We start from the raw sequence: 14520 nt of genomic DNA, 5'->3' as shown, positions 1-14520 counted from the left end.
GTGCTGTTGTTATATTCTATTTTCCTTCTCCTATATATTTGCAACTAAATGTTTCCCTTCCCTTTTCCTTTGTTTATAACAAGATTAGAAGTTCTCCAAGGGCTTCCCAATATTTCTAGAACTCCCCGAGTCCAGCAAGGAGCTCGGCAGGGTCAGTTGGGCCCCAGAGGATGCTTTGTGGGGTGACGGGTGAGCCAATTCTCCTTCCATCAGAGTCAAGGCACTCTGAGCTGGGCTGGGTGGGAGCATTAGCATGGCTCTGATCACCTGTCCTGGAGTGCACTTCCAGGTCCCGTCTGCCAGAATTCCTGAAAGAATTCTGGGCATTCTCAGAAAAGCTTCAATGAATGGGCAGTCCTAGAAACAAAGTGATTTAGATCGATTTAGATAATATAGTGAGTATTATAAGGATGACTGTTGCTTTCAAAATCAGTTCCCTCTGAACAAAGTCAAGTGGATCATGAGCAGAGTACAAAAATATCATTTTCTCTCTTCCACCTCCTGACCCTGCACCATGAGAGCAGCAATAATATATCATTCCGCAAAGTCCCTCCTTGGCTAGATTTTAACAGAACAGTGACTGATGATGTCCTTGCCAAATGGCAGGAGAAGGGGTCTGCTCCAGCCAGCAGCTGTGGAACGTGGGCACTGATGAAGACAGATGAATCCATTTACTCAGTACTTTGGATCTACCACTAATTTTCTAGATGACAATGACACTTTATCCTTCCAGCAATGTAGACAGTTAAAAAAAAACACACATACACAAAAAAACTGGAAAAGTAGAAAATTGGCAAAAGAATGCCCCAATCAGCCCCAACAAGTGTCACAATGTTGCCCTTTACTCAAGCAAGAATTCTCAGACCCTCAAACTGCAGCTCTTAACCAATTTACTCTTACTTTGTACATGATTCTAATAAACTCGGTTATCTCTCAGATATGGGGTCCAAACTAAAACCAGAATGGGAAGGTTGTATCCAGACTGAGCTTACCCAGTCCGTAAGTAAGTCCTGACCATGGAAGGATAAAGAGCAGAAGCTTCCAGCCCCAGAGCAGGGAATGGAATAAATTTTGCTGTTCACGGGATGCCAAGGCCTCTTTATTCCCTATGCCCAGACCTGTCTCTAGAATGACTGTCTCACCACGGCTGATGACTTGGCTTTATTCCTATCATTTCTACTAGGACCAGAAGATCAGAGCTGAACCAGCCTGTTGGCTCTCACACTCCCTGGAGGTGGAAGAGGAATGTCAGAATCTGATTCCTATGTCCACAAACTGCTGGTTAAAGTGTTTTCCAATAAACAGATCTCCTAAAACCATGATTGTTCTCAGATGCTGAAAAGCATTTCTTTCTTCAGTTTTCATGTGTCTTGGAGGATGCTGTGTGCATTTGTCAGGGGAGAGGAGACTCACATCACATCAGCTTTACACATAATCTTCTATTGGAACATCCAACAAGTGCCCTTTCCCTTTTGCACTCCACAACTACAGGGCACCTCCCCCAAAACACCAACGAACAAATAAAGAGCAAGGAGGAAGCTCACCCCACGTGGCGTGGCATACAAAGTACTTCCTCAGTTTGTTAAAATGACACCCATTAACTACGCCCATAAATCCTCTTAGAATCTAAGAGCTAAGTTCCAGGCTTTTAGATCTATTTTTTTGTTCAATAAATATTTATTGAGCTCCTGCTCTGTGCTTGGCCTTGAGATAGTGCCGAGGGGGCCACAAGGGAGCCCAGTGCCTGCCCTCTCAGTGCTTACAACAGAGCAGAGATTCTCAATTCACGCTGCAATTCACAGGAGGGAGCAAAGAATTCCCTGTGGTCTCAGCAACTAACCTAGCACCAGAACCCAGACCGCCGACCCCATATGGGGCTCACACTCCCACGTTTCAGCCTAGCACACCTGCTTGTTCCTAGAAAGGTACGCAGAGAAAGGTATCTTACCAGCCTCACTGCGCATCATTACATAGGCAGAGAGAATAAGAATAAATGAGCAGATGAATGCAGATGCTCATTGGGCAAACTATGCCATTCCATTTCCTCACCTTCCCAGAACCAAAATAAATAACCAGAAAAGTAGGCAATAAGAAGTCGTTTATTGCCCGGCTGGGCGTGGCTCAGCGGTTGAGCGTCGACTTGGGATCCAGGCAATCGGGGTTCGATTCCCGGTCAGGGCACGTGCCCAGGTTGTGGGCTCGATCAATGACTCTCTCATCATTGATGTTTCTATCTCTCTCTCTCCCCCTCCTTTCATCTCTCTGAAATCAATAAAGATATATTAAAAATAAAAATAAAAAGTCGTTTACATTTCATTCCCTAACAACATGGAGAATGACCAAGCAGTGACCTCCAGAAGGGGGATGCATTCCCACCATCCCCTGCTGCCCCCTTCCATGGCTGGACCATACTATGTGTAATGCTTTACGTCATGGCCGCCTTTTAGACAGTGAGCTCCTCAAGGGTGGGATCTGTGTGTCATCCACCCCAGAACCCAGTACATGGCCTGGCAGAAAGTTCTTTCAATCAGAGCATGAAGCATTAGGGTGTTGGAGCAGAAACAGGTAGTCTCTGTGGCAGCCATCTGGATGGGCCACTCAGGCTTTCTTTGAAGAGAGAACCTACAAGAGTGCAGTCAGCTAACAGCCTTCAGCTGTAGCTTCAAGATCTGCTACAGCATTTAAGCTAAGGATAAAATCTCCCCAGGCAGCCCACAGCCAATGATGGAACTGAGCAGGAATTCTAGAGCCTGGCTCTTTTGGTACAATATGGGAACCATCTAATGGGCAATCTTTGCTCCAGTGCTCCCCACTGGGCTGGCCACAACTTTCTGAGAGCTCTTCCCACCCAACTCTCCTGCTTCCTAAAGGACCGAACTGCCAAGTGCCCATTGCATCCACATGCTCTTCTACATGTCACAACCTCCCCTTTGAAGTTAGGTTGACCAGTGACTACTTCTGGTCAACGAAATAAATGTAGAAATAAAATGTCACGGCCAAAAAAGGATGGTTATAAATCCTACGTGCCTTCCCCATGGATTCCTCCATACCCCCATCTTCTTGAAGCCACAGGTGGGAGAGTCACAAAACAAAACAGCCTGGATTCCTGTGTTCCCACTTCAAGGAGAGCCACCCAGAAGGACCTCTGACTATATAAATTTTACTGTGTTAGGCAGCAGTGCTTTCAGGATTTGTTTGTTAATGCAGCATAGCCTAGTCCACTCTAACAAAAGCATATAGCCTGTTTATGATTTGTTTAGCACCTCTATTTGCACCGCTACTTACAATTCCAGCGTGTTCATTTCCCTGCTGAGATTTTAGATGTATGTCTATGCTCACAATGGGGTAGGCCAAACACATGAAGAAGACCCCCTTAAAGATAGTTAGAAAGCCAGAACTCTTAGGCCAATGCCAAGTGTTAAACAGGCCCTAGTGTGTTAGTTCCACCCACCATCTCCATGGGTGCCTCTCTAGGTCTCAGGAACTGGTTGGGGACTGGCACAACCAAGGACATTGCCCTCATACTAAGGAAACTCAGGGGTTGGTGCTGATGGGAATATACAGAAGGTAACTACAGTTTTGACAGTCAAGTTAACCCTGATATATGGGGTCACCTAAGTCCTGTGGTGATGGGGGTGAGGAGGGTGAAGACCCTGGGGAAGAGATCTGAGAAAACCATTTATTTTATGGGGTGATAATTCAGAAGCAGATTCTAATTTATTCACTTATAGTTCAGTTTAGCAAACATTCACTGATGCCGACTGCATGTAAGACACTAGGGACTGGCCCTGCCCTCACCGAGCTACACTCCAAGGGGGGGAAAGAAACAAATATGGCTGTGCTATATGGCAGAGTGGAAGATGTTCTGGGAGATACACATTAATAAAGATCTCATGCTCAGCTTTTTTTCCAACACACTTCTCGACAACCAGTGATGGAAAAACAAGATTACAGAAAGCAGCACCGAGTTGCATTTACATCGTGTCTTGAAATGCTACATCCATTATATTTATTCCTTATTACAGCCCTGTGAGGTCACCATAATTAACCCCATGTAGTACAGGAATAACGACAATGGTGACAATATAGCAGTGAAGGTTTACCAAGCACTCACAGTGTACCAGACATTGATTTGATGACTTACTTGGATGGTCTCATTTGTTCCCCACCCACCTTACAAGTTAGTAGATTAGATCCATTTTATAAATGAAGAAAGGGAGGCCAAGTGGCTTGCCCAAGGTGGCCAAGCAGGTAAGTGGTACCCAACAGAGACACAAGGAGTTCATGCAACAGGCACCAGGAGCTAGGGGAGCTGAAGGTTCTGGAGTGGGAGTTGGCCATTCTGTGCCCAGAATGCTCTCTCCTCATTCCCCTGAAGTGCACTGATTGCAAGGACTGTCTTGCTTGCCAGATACCCCCCACCCCCATGGTTCCCTCTCTGTTGCCCCTCCTGCCCTGTCAGTGCTACCCAATCTCCTCTACATCCCCTCACTGCCTCTCCACCTCAGTTCAAGCCTCAGCATCTTTCCCTTCAACTACTATAATAGCTTCCTGGATTCTTGGTCTCCAGGCTCATCTGTCTACTATCCGGCCTCTACATTTCTACCAGCCCTGATCATGTCACATTGAAGTTCAAAAACCTCCCATGGATCCTCACAGTTCTAGAATAAAGTCCAACCTTCCTCACATGGCATTCAAGGCCTTCCATACCCACCAACAGGCTACCTTTCCCTCCACAAATCCTGCACTCAGATAAAAATATAACAAGTCAGTGCTCCCCAAACACACCTCACACTCTGTTGCAGCTATCCTGTGATTTTGGGGATCCTTCCTGAGATCCCATCTCCAATTCCCTGAGCTCCTACCTTTCTGTATCAACATTACATTCATCTTCCAGGCCTAACTTTACTTCTCACCCAGGAGGCTCTTGACCTAGACATGCTCTTCCCTTTCTCTGAATGCCCAGGCATCTATTGTTTCATTCTTGATTTCAGCATTTCCCAAGCATCTGCCTTTGTGGATATCTGATCAGACCCACCTGGCATCCACACCCCTTGAACAGCTTCAGATGTCCTTCGAGGAATCACCTCTTCTCCACTCTATATTCATATAGTGGGGTGGGGTTGACCTTACCTCCTTTTCCCTGTTACCAACTGGAGAGGGTCTGCCCACTTGACACACAGCAGAGCCAAACACTGGACACTGAGTTTTGCAGTGGAGAAATTAAGGCAGTATATTGGCAGGGCATCAAGACAGGAGAACAGCAAGCCTAGTATTCAAAATCTGAACTCCCCAATTGTTTTTATTCAAGGGTTTTTAAAGGCAAAGATTGAGGGTTAGGGGTTAAGGGGTCATGAGCAAAGCTGACTGGCGTAAGCTTCAGTGGTCTTCTTTAGTCTGATTAATTCAGTTCCTAATGTCACCTTGTCTGGTGCCTCCATCACTGTGGCTGGGTGATCTAACTGCCTTGAAGAATCAAGATTCTGCAAGATATTTCATGATTGTACACCAGTGATGTTATCTTTAAAACAAAAGGCAGAAACTAAATGTTTTGTAACTATTATTGTTTAAGCCAGCGATTTTCAACCTTTTTCATCTTCTAGCACACATAAGCTAATTACTAAAATTCGGTGGCACACCAAAAAATATATTTTTGCCAATCTGACAAAAAAAACAGGTATAATTTTGATTCATTCACACTGAACAGCTATTGGGTTGGCTGTTATTATTTTTTTATTTGACAGGCTAAGGGAAAAGAGGTCAGTGCCTCTGACTAAATAGTCAGATATTGCATGTTTTACAAATTCTTGCAGCACACCAGTATGCCGCAGCACACCAGTTGAAAGTTACTGATTTAAGCTATCATTGTCTTGTGTTTAACTAGTTATGTTTTTCTATTATCTCAAGCAAAGTGTACTTTTAAACATTTTTCCTAGAACTTACTTTATACGCAGGCCTCTAGGACATGACTACCATACTTAAATCTTTGGCTGTAAGTCACTAACATATTTTCTTAATCTTTGACCATAAGCTACATGACAACCAAGATAACTGAAACATTAAGTTAAAGCCCATCATATATCTCTAGACTGTATGATCTAACACCTGAACATGTTTACTATTAACTGCCAGTTTCACCTCCATGAAAGCCTGGTGGATGACCCAGGCCCATCAGTGTCATGTGATTGGTTCCGGGGTGGACATATGACCCAATTCAAGCCAATGAGAGCTGATCTTGAGAGTTTTGCTGAAACAGTTGGGAGAGAAACACTCTTCTTACTGAAGTTTCTAAACTGGGAATGTGTAAACTTGCAGCTGCTAAGAGCCATCTGTGCCACCACATGGGGAGAGCCTGCCCTAGAGCGAAGCCAAATACAGAGGAAATCACAGCTAAGAGATAGAGAGATATATTTTTAAGATATCATTGGAGTCCCTGGATTCAGCCATGCCTGAACACAGCCTATTCCAGGATTTTTCAGTCATCTAACCAATTAAAGTTGGGTTTGTGTCACTTGCAAGAAGAGTCCTAAGCAATACACCTACTAAGGGCCCAGTACCATGATAGGCAGCGGAGTTGTAAGGTGTGAGCCCAATACAGAAGAGGTCATTTTCTATCTTTTTATTTCTAACAACAGCTCTATTGAACTATAATTTTTATGCCATAACATTCATTGTTTTATTTAGTATATTCACAAAACTGTACAACCATCACCACAATCACTATCCTGTATTGGAAATTACAAATATATGCTTGCTCTGTTCTTCCCTACACAACAGCTCCCCTCTTGAGCCTAAGGCTGGGTTTTACTCCTTTCTGTAGCACCAGCAACTGCAGTAGGTATTCAATTAATGCCTGCTGAGCTGTACTCAGACCCCCCTGAAAAGTTGGGCCTCCATCCAACAGTTGTTTGGGTCCTTTCTAAAGCACAATGAATGAGAGAATAGATAGTTGGCAAAGCCACCCAAGGAAAGGACGTGATCACCAATCACTAGGTTTTCTCTGGGTTTTCTAAGCTGGCTCCTTGCATCTGGGTAGACTTCTGTAGAGGTGCACACGTGGAATGTGCGCCTTTGGCTCCTGAACTTTGTCTAAGTTTATTGCAGAATAATTTACAATAGGAACAAGTGGGAAAACATAAATCCAGTAAGAAGGGAATGATTTAATACTTGTGCACCCATATGATAGAATAGTATACAGCTATTAAAAAATCATTTTTAAAAAGATGATTTGAGGACATGAAGAAATACCCATGATATATTAACTGAATGAAACAAAATACAAAAAGGCACAAGAACATAAAATAGTAAATACCAGCAACTGGAAGGGAATAATGCTAATTACTAGATGTCATTATCTTTGTGAAGGAGTTACGGGAAATTATTATTTTTCTTCATGCTCTTGGTTATTTATTTGATGAATGTGGCTACCAAAGAACGAGAAGCAACCACATGAAGAACATTTCTGAATCTCCTGCAAAACTTAAAAAAATTAAAAGACATTGTCCCTCAGAATCTTTTAAACAAACATGTAAGAAATGTAATCCACCATGTTTACTTTTACCTTGACTGCCAGGAAGCTCAGAGTTAAAATTTAATACTCAAAAATGCAATAAGCATCCTAGCCCAGGTTTCTTGGTACAGCAATTACCATGCTTCTAAAGGATTTCTGATGCTGCCTTTTAACTGTATTTTTAGTTGTCTTGCTTATATTTTTATATATTCAAATCTTCCTTGGGATACATAAGGAAGTATTTGCTAAAGTGATCTGAGGTACACCAGAAAAAAGAGGTCCTGACTAGCAGATGCTCTGTTGGGATGTTTCATTTTTACAAACACCTGTCACTGAATAGGGCTTTAAAAGTTCTGTCACTGTTCTAATTACAGTAGAGGGTCAACCATGGATAAATTCATGCAGGAGGCTCTTTATTGAGACAAGCTGTCCCAATGACCAGATTAACCCATTCCTTGCTAAATCTCCATCTCTTTGAAGGCTCTGTGGACAAAGGTCCATCCTGGCTGCCCACAGTCTCTGGCCATTGACTGACAGCAAATGTCAGCAAAGCCAGCCAAAATCAGTTCACCACATCCATCTGTGTTCAAGTCTACAGACAACAAGTGACACAGCCAGCAAGTGATTAGGGAGTACACACAATCCACAAAGAGAGCCCACCTGAATAAAACAGGCCCCAGACACTCTATTACAGGCCCCAAACACCCTTCAGATGACTGTAAATTTTGCTGCAATTACCCAGACTGATCCTTCCTTCACTTTGACTCAGAGAGAAAGTAACTCTACTCTAAAGATGGGCCACTTAAAAAAATTAGGTATTATATCACCTGGGCATTCTATTCTCCCAAATGTGACACCTCATGGCAGGAGATAACATAATTATTTGATTGTAAGCCAGAATTCTTTTTTTCCGGTGATAATTTCACTGACTCTTCTTGAGATTTCAAAAGCAAGAAAAACAAATAAGCAGTCTTAATCTTTAGCTGTAACCATTTTATCACACCTAAAGACTCAACGTCTTACTTGTAAATCCTCGCCAGAGGAAAATGAGAGAAGGGAGACTGGAAACATTTATTTAGTGTTTACAGCATGCCAGACAGAGCACTGGCCGCTGAGCCTACCAGCTCAAGGCATTTTCCACTCTGGCCGGTTACCTCTCTTAAGCGTCACATCACCACCCTGCAGAGTATATATAATAGTCCCACTTTTTCATATGTAGAAATCTAGGCTTAGAGAGAGTAAATACCTCGCTCAAGGTCACCCAGGGGGGACATAATCTGTTTCTGACTAGAACCCAGGTCCAACCCACCCCAAAGCCCATGCTGTGCCCATTCACAGAGCTAGAGATACATCCTGTTTGCATGAGGCTGATATTACCCTCTGTCCTCCTTCCCAATGCTTCCTACATATTCCCACAGACTGAAGAGCCTTCTGACTGCCTCATCCTCTTGACTCTGGGCCCTCTCACTCGGAAAGTCATCAAGACACACTTGAAAAATAAAATTAAAAGCTTCAACCCACACCCTGAAACCAAGCACCCATCCCTTCACTGCCACAAACAAGCTAGTAGGAATCTCTTTCAGGGAAGCTTTCTGAAGAGATAAACTGATGATGAAAACATTATGCAGCTGACAATATTTGGTGATGATGCAAGCAGGGCTGCCCTGTCTACAAATGTTTTTGTCTCCAAAGAACCGGTTCTCCCGTGTCCCTTCCAAAAGAATATGTATGGAACCTACCAAGAAACAGTGCAGAGAAGGCATGCCTAGGTGTAATTGCATCGTCCTTCCATTTATGTGTCCAGGGCAAGTACCCCAGATAACTTGAAGCGTCGGACAAAAATGAGGGCGATGGGAATGTCATTTAAAAATGACTCCACACCCAGGTTAGCTCTGCACAGCCCACCAGTTTGCACCCTCCTGGGGCAGAGGAAGCCTCTAGGCTTGCAGCAGCCTTCTCATCACCACTGTCACCAGTTCATTCACCTTTTATTTACAGCGCAGAGCAGGCTGGTTCATCCGTGAAGGGGGGATGGAGGGGAAAAAGATGCAATTCAGATTTCTGCTCTTTCTCCAGGGACCAAAAAAAAAGGGGGGGTGAGAGAGAGAAAAGGAAGCAGAGCCCATGCTGTACGATCAGCGCAGCTTCGCGACCCTCCTCTCCAACGGGGTCTGCACCTGGGCTCTAGCAGAAGCGCCCGGAGAGCCCCGGGAAGCCGGGGTCAAGCTCAGCGCCTCTGCCAGGCTTGGCGCGGTGGAAGAGGCGCCAACCGAACATACTGCACAGGAAATCACTGCCCCCTTCAGGCCGCATCTCAGACTCTGCGGCCGGAGCGTTGGGGCTTCCTTAGTCCGAAAAACTCGCAAACCCGACCTCGCGCTGCAGGCGATCGCTCCTCCAAGCCCCCTCTACGCACTTCACTCAGACCCCGAGCTGCAGTGAAAGTCCGCGCTGGGGCTTCGGTCAGAACCCATGCCGAGGGCGTGAGGAAGGGGCTTGAGAAGCTCTAGGCTCTTTGGCTCCCCTGGGAGAAGGAGGCCGGGAGGGCAAGACCGCTGCTCCAAGCCCGTGCTTTAAGTCTGCGCAGGGAGAGGCTGCGCCTGTAGCAGCCGGGCCAACAGCAGCAGCGCAGCTGGACACCCCGCGCATCCGGGGTAAGACCTGCGCAGAGCACTGTCTGAACAAGTAACCCGAGGGGGTCTCATAAAACTGCTCCGGCCACAGGCAGCGCGGTCCATATCCCGCGGCAATGCTGCAGAAACGGCGGCCCCACACCTGCTCCGGGGGTGCGGACCCAAGAGGCCGGCGCGCACCATGCGCCCAGCCCTGCTGCGCGCGCTGGCCCCTCGGGTCCCGGAGTCCTCCGGACCTCAGAGCGCGGCTCAGCTCTCCTGGGGGACAGCGAGGAGGCCCGTGGCCTCTCCAGCCCCAGGTGGCCCAGTTTGCTGTCAATGCGCCAGTTCCTCCCACCCGGCACTCCACAGCCCACCAGCGGGACCTGGGCAAGAACCACCAATGCAGGCCTTTTGGGGAGTCCAGTTCCCATCTTCTCCACTCCTTATCTAGTTAAAGGAGACCCTAGTGTTCTATCCTACACCTCACACACACACATACACACATACAATCCCAGAGGAATGAGATGCTCAGCAAATCTTGGTAGCAGCTGTGCCTGCCAAGCCCGGTGGGACCCCGGGGATGAGCACTGAGCACCAGCTCGAGATGCTCTCGGCGGGCACGGACGGGTCAATCAGGTCTATGCCCAAGGACTGAAGCTTGCCTCTGTCCAACACCCCCCTACCACCACTGCCCACTACAGCCCCGACGGCGCGGGCAGCCGGACACTCACCTCAGTGTCGTAGAGCCGCAGGTCGAGGAAGTAGGGGCGCAGGAGCGACTCATTTCGGATCTGCTCGATGGCCAATTCCACCGCGGGAAGTACGCCGCGCCCGATGCTGCCCTTGGCCACCTCCTTGGTGAGAGGCATGAGGCCCATGATGGAGAGCGGCGGGCTGCTGGGCGGCGGCCGGGGGGCGCCCCGCGCCCAGCCCCAGGCCCCGGGCGCCAGCGGGAGCAGCAGCGGCAGCAGCAGGAGCAGCAGCAGGCGCGCGGGCGGCGGCGGTGGCGGCGGCGGCGGCGGCCCGGGCTGTCCGAAGCTCCGCGGGGAAGCCATGCCGCGCCGCGGGCTGCGGGCGCCGGCTCACTCGGCCCGCATGGCCTGGCCCGGCCCGCCGCCCCGCGCCAAGCTCTCCCCGCGGCGCCCGCGCAATGGCGCCGGCCCCCGCTCAGGCTAGGGCTCCGGCTCGGCTCAGAACGGCCGCGGCGGCGCCCGTGACGGATCAATCACGCTGGGAAGGGGTGGGAGCGAGCAGAGTGCGGGAGGCGGGGAGCAAGCAAGCAAACGCGGAGAGGGGGGCCGGCGTCTCAGCGCGCGCCTCTCCCGCACGGCCGCCCCGAACCGGCCGCCTCCGCCCGCCCCCGTGCGCGCTCTGAGCCGCTCTCCCGCCGGGAGCCGCTCGGCAGCAGCTCCAGGTGCCCGGCCGGGGGAGGGCGGGCGGCAGGAAACGCGGGAGGCGAAGGCGAGGCTGCTCAGAGGCGGCTAAGGCCGCCTCCGGGGACGGGGACGGGCCGTGAGCGCCAGGGGAGGGGGAGGTGCTGGCGCTGCGGCGGCCGCGGGGAGGGCCGCCTGCCCAGCACACGCACACACGCGCCCGACCCTCCGCCGCCCGGGTTGCCGCTGCCCGCGGGGGACCTCAGCGCCCGAGGACAGAGATCGGGAAACGAGGACTGCCCGCTGCCGCTTTCCCGAGCGCTTCCTGCAGCACCTGCACGATGGTTTGGGACCGCTTCTCGGAGGTCTGGCTGGGAAGGTCTGGGCAGCTAGTGCGCCACGGAGGCGTTTTAGAGGCACCTGCAGCCGATGTTCTCCTGCTCTGCGCGGGTGCCCGGGGATGGCGGGGGGGAAGGGGACTGACCCAGCCCGAAGGGGCAGCCTAAAACGCTGCTGGTGCTGGAACACCTCCTTGGTGCTCGGGCGTCTGACCGGCCCTTGGGGCCTTGGATGAGGGCCCCCCACTTCCCCGCCAGACAGAAAAGCCGCCCTTTGCCAAACCCAGGCAAGACTGGAGTCCTCACCTTGCGTGTGCTACTGCCCCCTCCAGGCATTTGCCCTCCCCCAGTCCCCACTCCCGAAGGGCTCCGCCCTAAAATTCTCCCGGGCTTGGAGCACTGTCCTTAGGCCACAGCTAGTCCCGGGTCTGAGCTCTGCCAGACTTAGTCCTCTCTCGGCCAGGTCGCACTGGCTGCACTGGCTAACCTTAAGCAAAGCTGTCCTGTGATCTGACCTAGGGCCTTGGTCCCTGTGTCTCCCCATACTTGAAGAACAGAAATCGTGATCATTAAAATGTAAAATCCCAAGGGGTGATTAATCAGGGGGACACAGTAGGTCATCAAATCAGAAAACATCCTTCATCCTGAACCAAATGTGGGTGTGAAACTGACGACCTTGTAACAAGGTTGGGTATTTAACCTTCACAGGACACTTACTATATGCCTTACAGTGTAACCCTCACAACAGCCCTCTGAATTAAGTATTGTGTTTATCATTCCCACTTTACAGGTGGATACACTGAGGTTCCAGAGTTTGTCAAAGTACGCAGAGCTACCTAGGGAGGACTGGAACCCAGAGCCAACAGGAGCTCTCTACACAGTGCAGTGGGAAAAAGGACAGGAAACAGCTTCCCCAGCAGTCAGGGGGGACACTGCCCTGACTCTGGATTGTTCTGGACCTCATTTCCCTCAGGCATGTGCTGAAGGAGTTGGAACAGACTATGTCCACAAACTTGCTCTTCTGGAATGAGGCGGGCAGAGGCAGCCCTGAATCACAGGCTAGGTTCTCAGGAAGCATGAAGGAGAAGGGAGGCTGAGCCCAACTCCTAGTGAGTGCCTTGGACAGCTGTGGGGAAACCTGGCCAAATTCTCCCCGCCCTAATTCTTCTTTCTCTGCTTCTGCAGACACCACCTCACTGGCTAAGTAGAGCGTTTTCTTCTACCCAAGCTGGAAGGTTTGTCTGGGCAGAGCTCACCTGAGCATCTCCACCGAAAAAATGGTCCAGAGGACAGCGTAATCCCCAGATGCTCACACAGTTGGTGTCTCACGTGACATCACAGATATCCTCTAGTCATAGGCTTCTGGCATCTGCCATTCCTCAACCCTCAGCTCAAGTTTCTGAATGAGCATTTTCACTTTTTTCTTCTTTTTTCTCTTAGTCATTTGTGTTTTCCTTGGAAGCTGTGCCAATATGGAGTATCCGTTAATACCTCCATCTGGGAATAAATTGAAAGCTGGGATAGCTTTGCTTGATATTTACTAAGTGGTTGAAGGCCCTGCCAGACAACCTGCCTTTCATGCCCTTTGTTTCCACTTATGGGGGTGTCCTGGCCCCAAGACACATGGCCTGAGACCAGCCCTGACCCAAGGAGCCAGACTCACTCTCACCAGCCTGGCTTCAGGCCAACCTGCCCCACTCATGCCCCACTTCTGATGTCTGGGCATCCCAGATCCTACCCTGGCCTGTGTTCCAATTTGAGTAACTGGATCCTTGGCATGCTTCCGAGTTCTGAGTTCCTGCCTCAGTCACTAGCCTCAAGTCCATGTTCCTCTAGAACTAAAGTCCAGTCTTTTGCTTTATGATAGTCATTCATTCCTGCAACCAATGTTTGGCAGTGTCTACTATGTGCTGGGCAGTGTTATAGGAGCTGAGGATACAGTAATAAACAAGACAACTAAAATCCTGTTCTCACAAAATTCACATTCTAGTGGGAGAGAGACAATAAACAAAATAAGATATTTTGGTATGTCAGTTTATGAAAAGTGCTTTGAACAACAATAAAGCAAGAAAGAGGATTGAGACTGACAGGGTGGGGCTACAACTTGAAATGAGGAGGTTGCAGAAGGACACAACTGAGGTGACTTTTCAGCAAAGGCCAAAAGAAGGTAAGCAAGCAAAACGTGCAAATGATGCTCCAGATAAAGGAACAGCAAGGGTAGGTGCTCCAAGACAGGACTGTGCCTGGCATGTTCAAGGAACAGTCAGGAAACCAGCTGGATGGAGTGAACAAGGGGAAAAGCAATAGTACCCAAGGTCAAAGGCAGAGGGGATCAGGTAGGACCCTAGGCATTGTGAAGTCTTTGGATTATACATGAATTAAGAACTACTGGAGGGTACATGACATGATCTAATATATTTTAACAGGATCGCTCTGACTGCCAAGTGAAGAATCACTGGTATGGGGGGAGGGCAGAAGCAGGGAAACAGATTAGGAGGTCATTACAATAAGCCAAGAACCAGGTGCAGGCAGAGGAGGTGGTGAGAAGTGGCTTGGGTAATATTTTTCTTCATCATAGTAGTCGGAATAAAATGTACTGGCAGATGCCAAGTCCCAGGGCTGTGGTAAATACTGATCCTTAAGAGTTCATCTACTTTGCACAAGATATAGTAAGGGCTTTAGAA

At 48.9% G+C, this 14520-nt stretch overlaps 1 protein-coding gene across 1 annotated transcript in view; it reads right to left on the bottom strand.

Moving 5' to 3' along the window:
• GABBR2 (gamma-aminobutyric acid type B receptor subunit 2) overlaps positions 1–11180 on the bottom strand; it is a gene marked incomplete at its 5' end in the record, with an annotated part of 300510 nt that extends 289330 nt beyond the window's left edge. The window contains one exon of the mRNA XM_081151173.1: positions 10857–11180. Coding sequence (XP_081007299.1) covers positions 10857–11180 — 324 coding nt within the window. The remainder of the gene's footprint in view (positions 1–10856) is intronic.
• Positions 11181–14520: the final 3340 nt, after the last annotated feature.

This window comes from Miniopterus schreibersii (assembly GCF_964146895.1).
Source record: "Miniopterus schreibersii genome assembly, chromosome: 11".
Taxonomy (NCBI): domain Eukaryota; kingdom Metazoa; phylum Chordata; class Mammalia; order Chiroptera; family Miniopteridae; genus Miniopterus; species Miniopterus schreibersii.
Note: the sequence above shows the minus strand (reverse complement) of the source record. Positions and strands in the feature narration are given on the sequence as shown.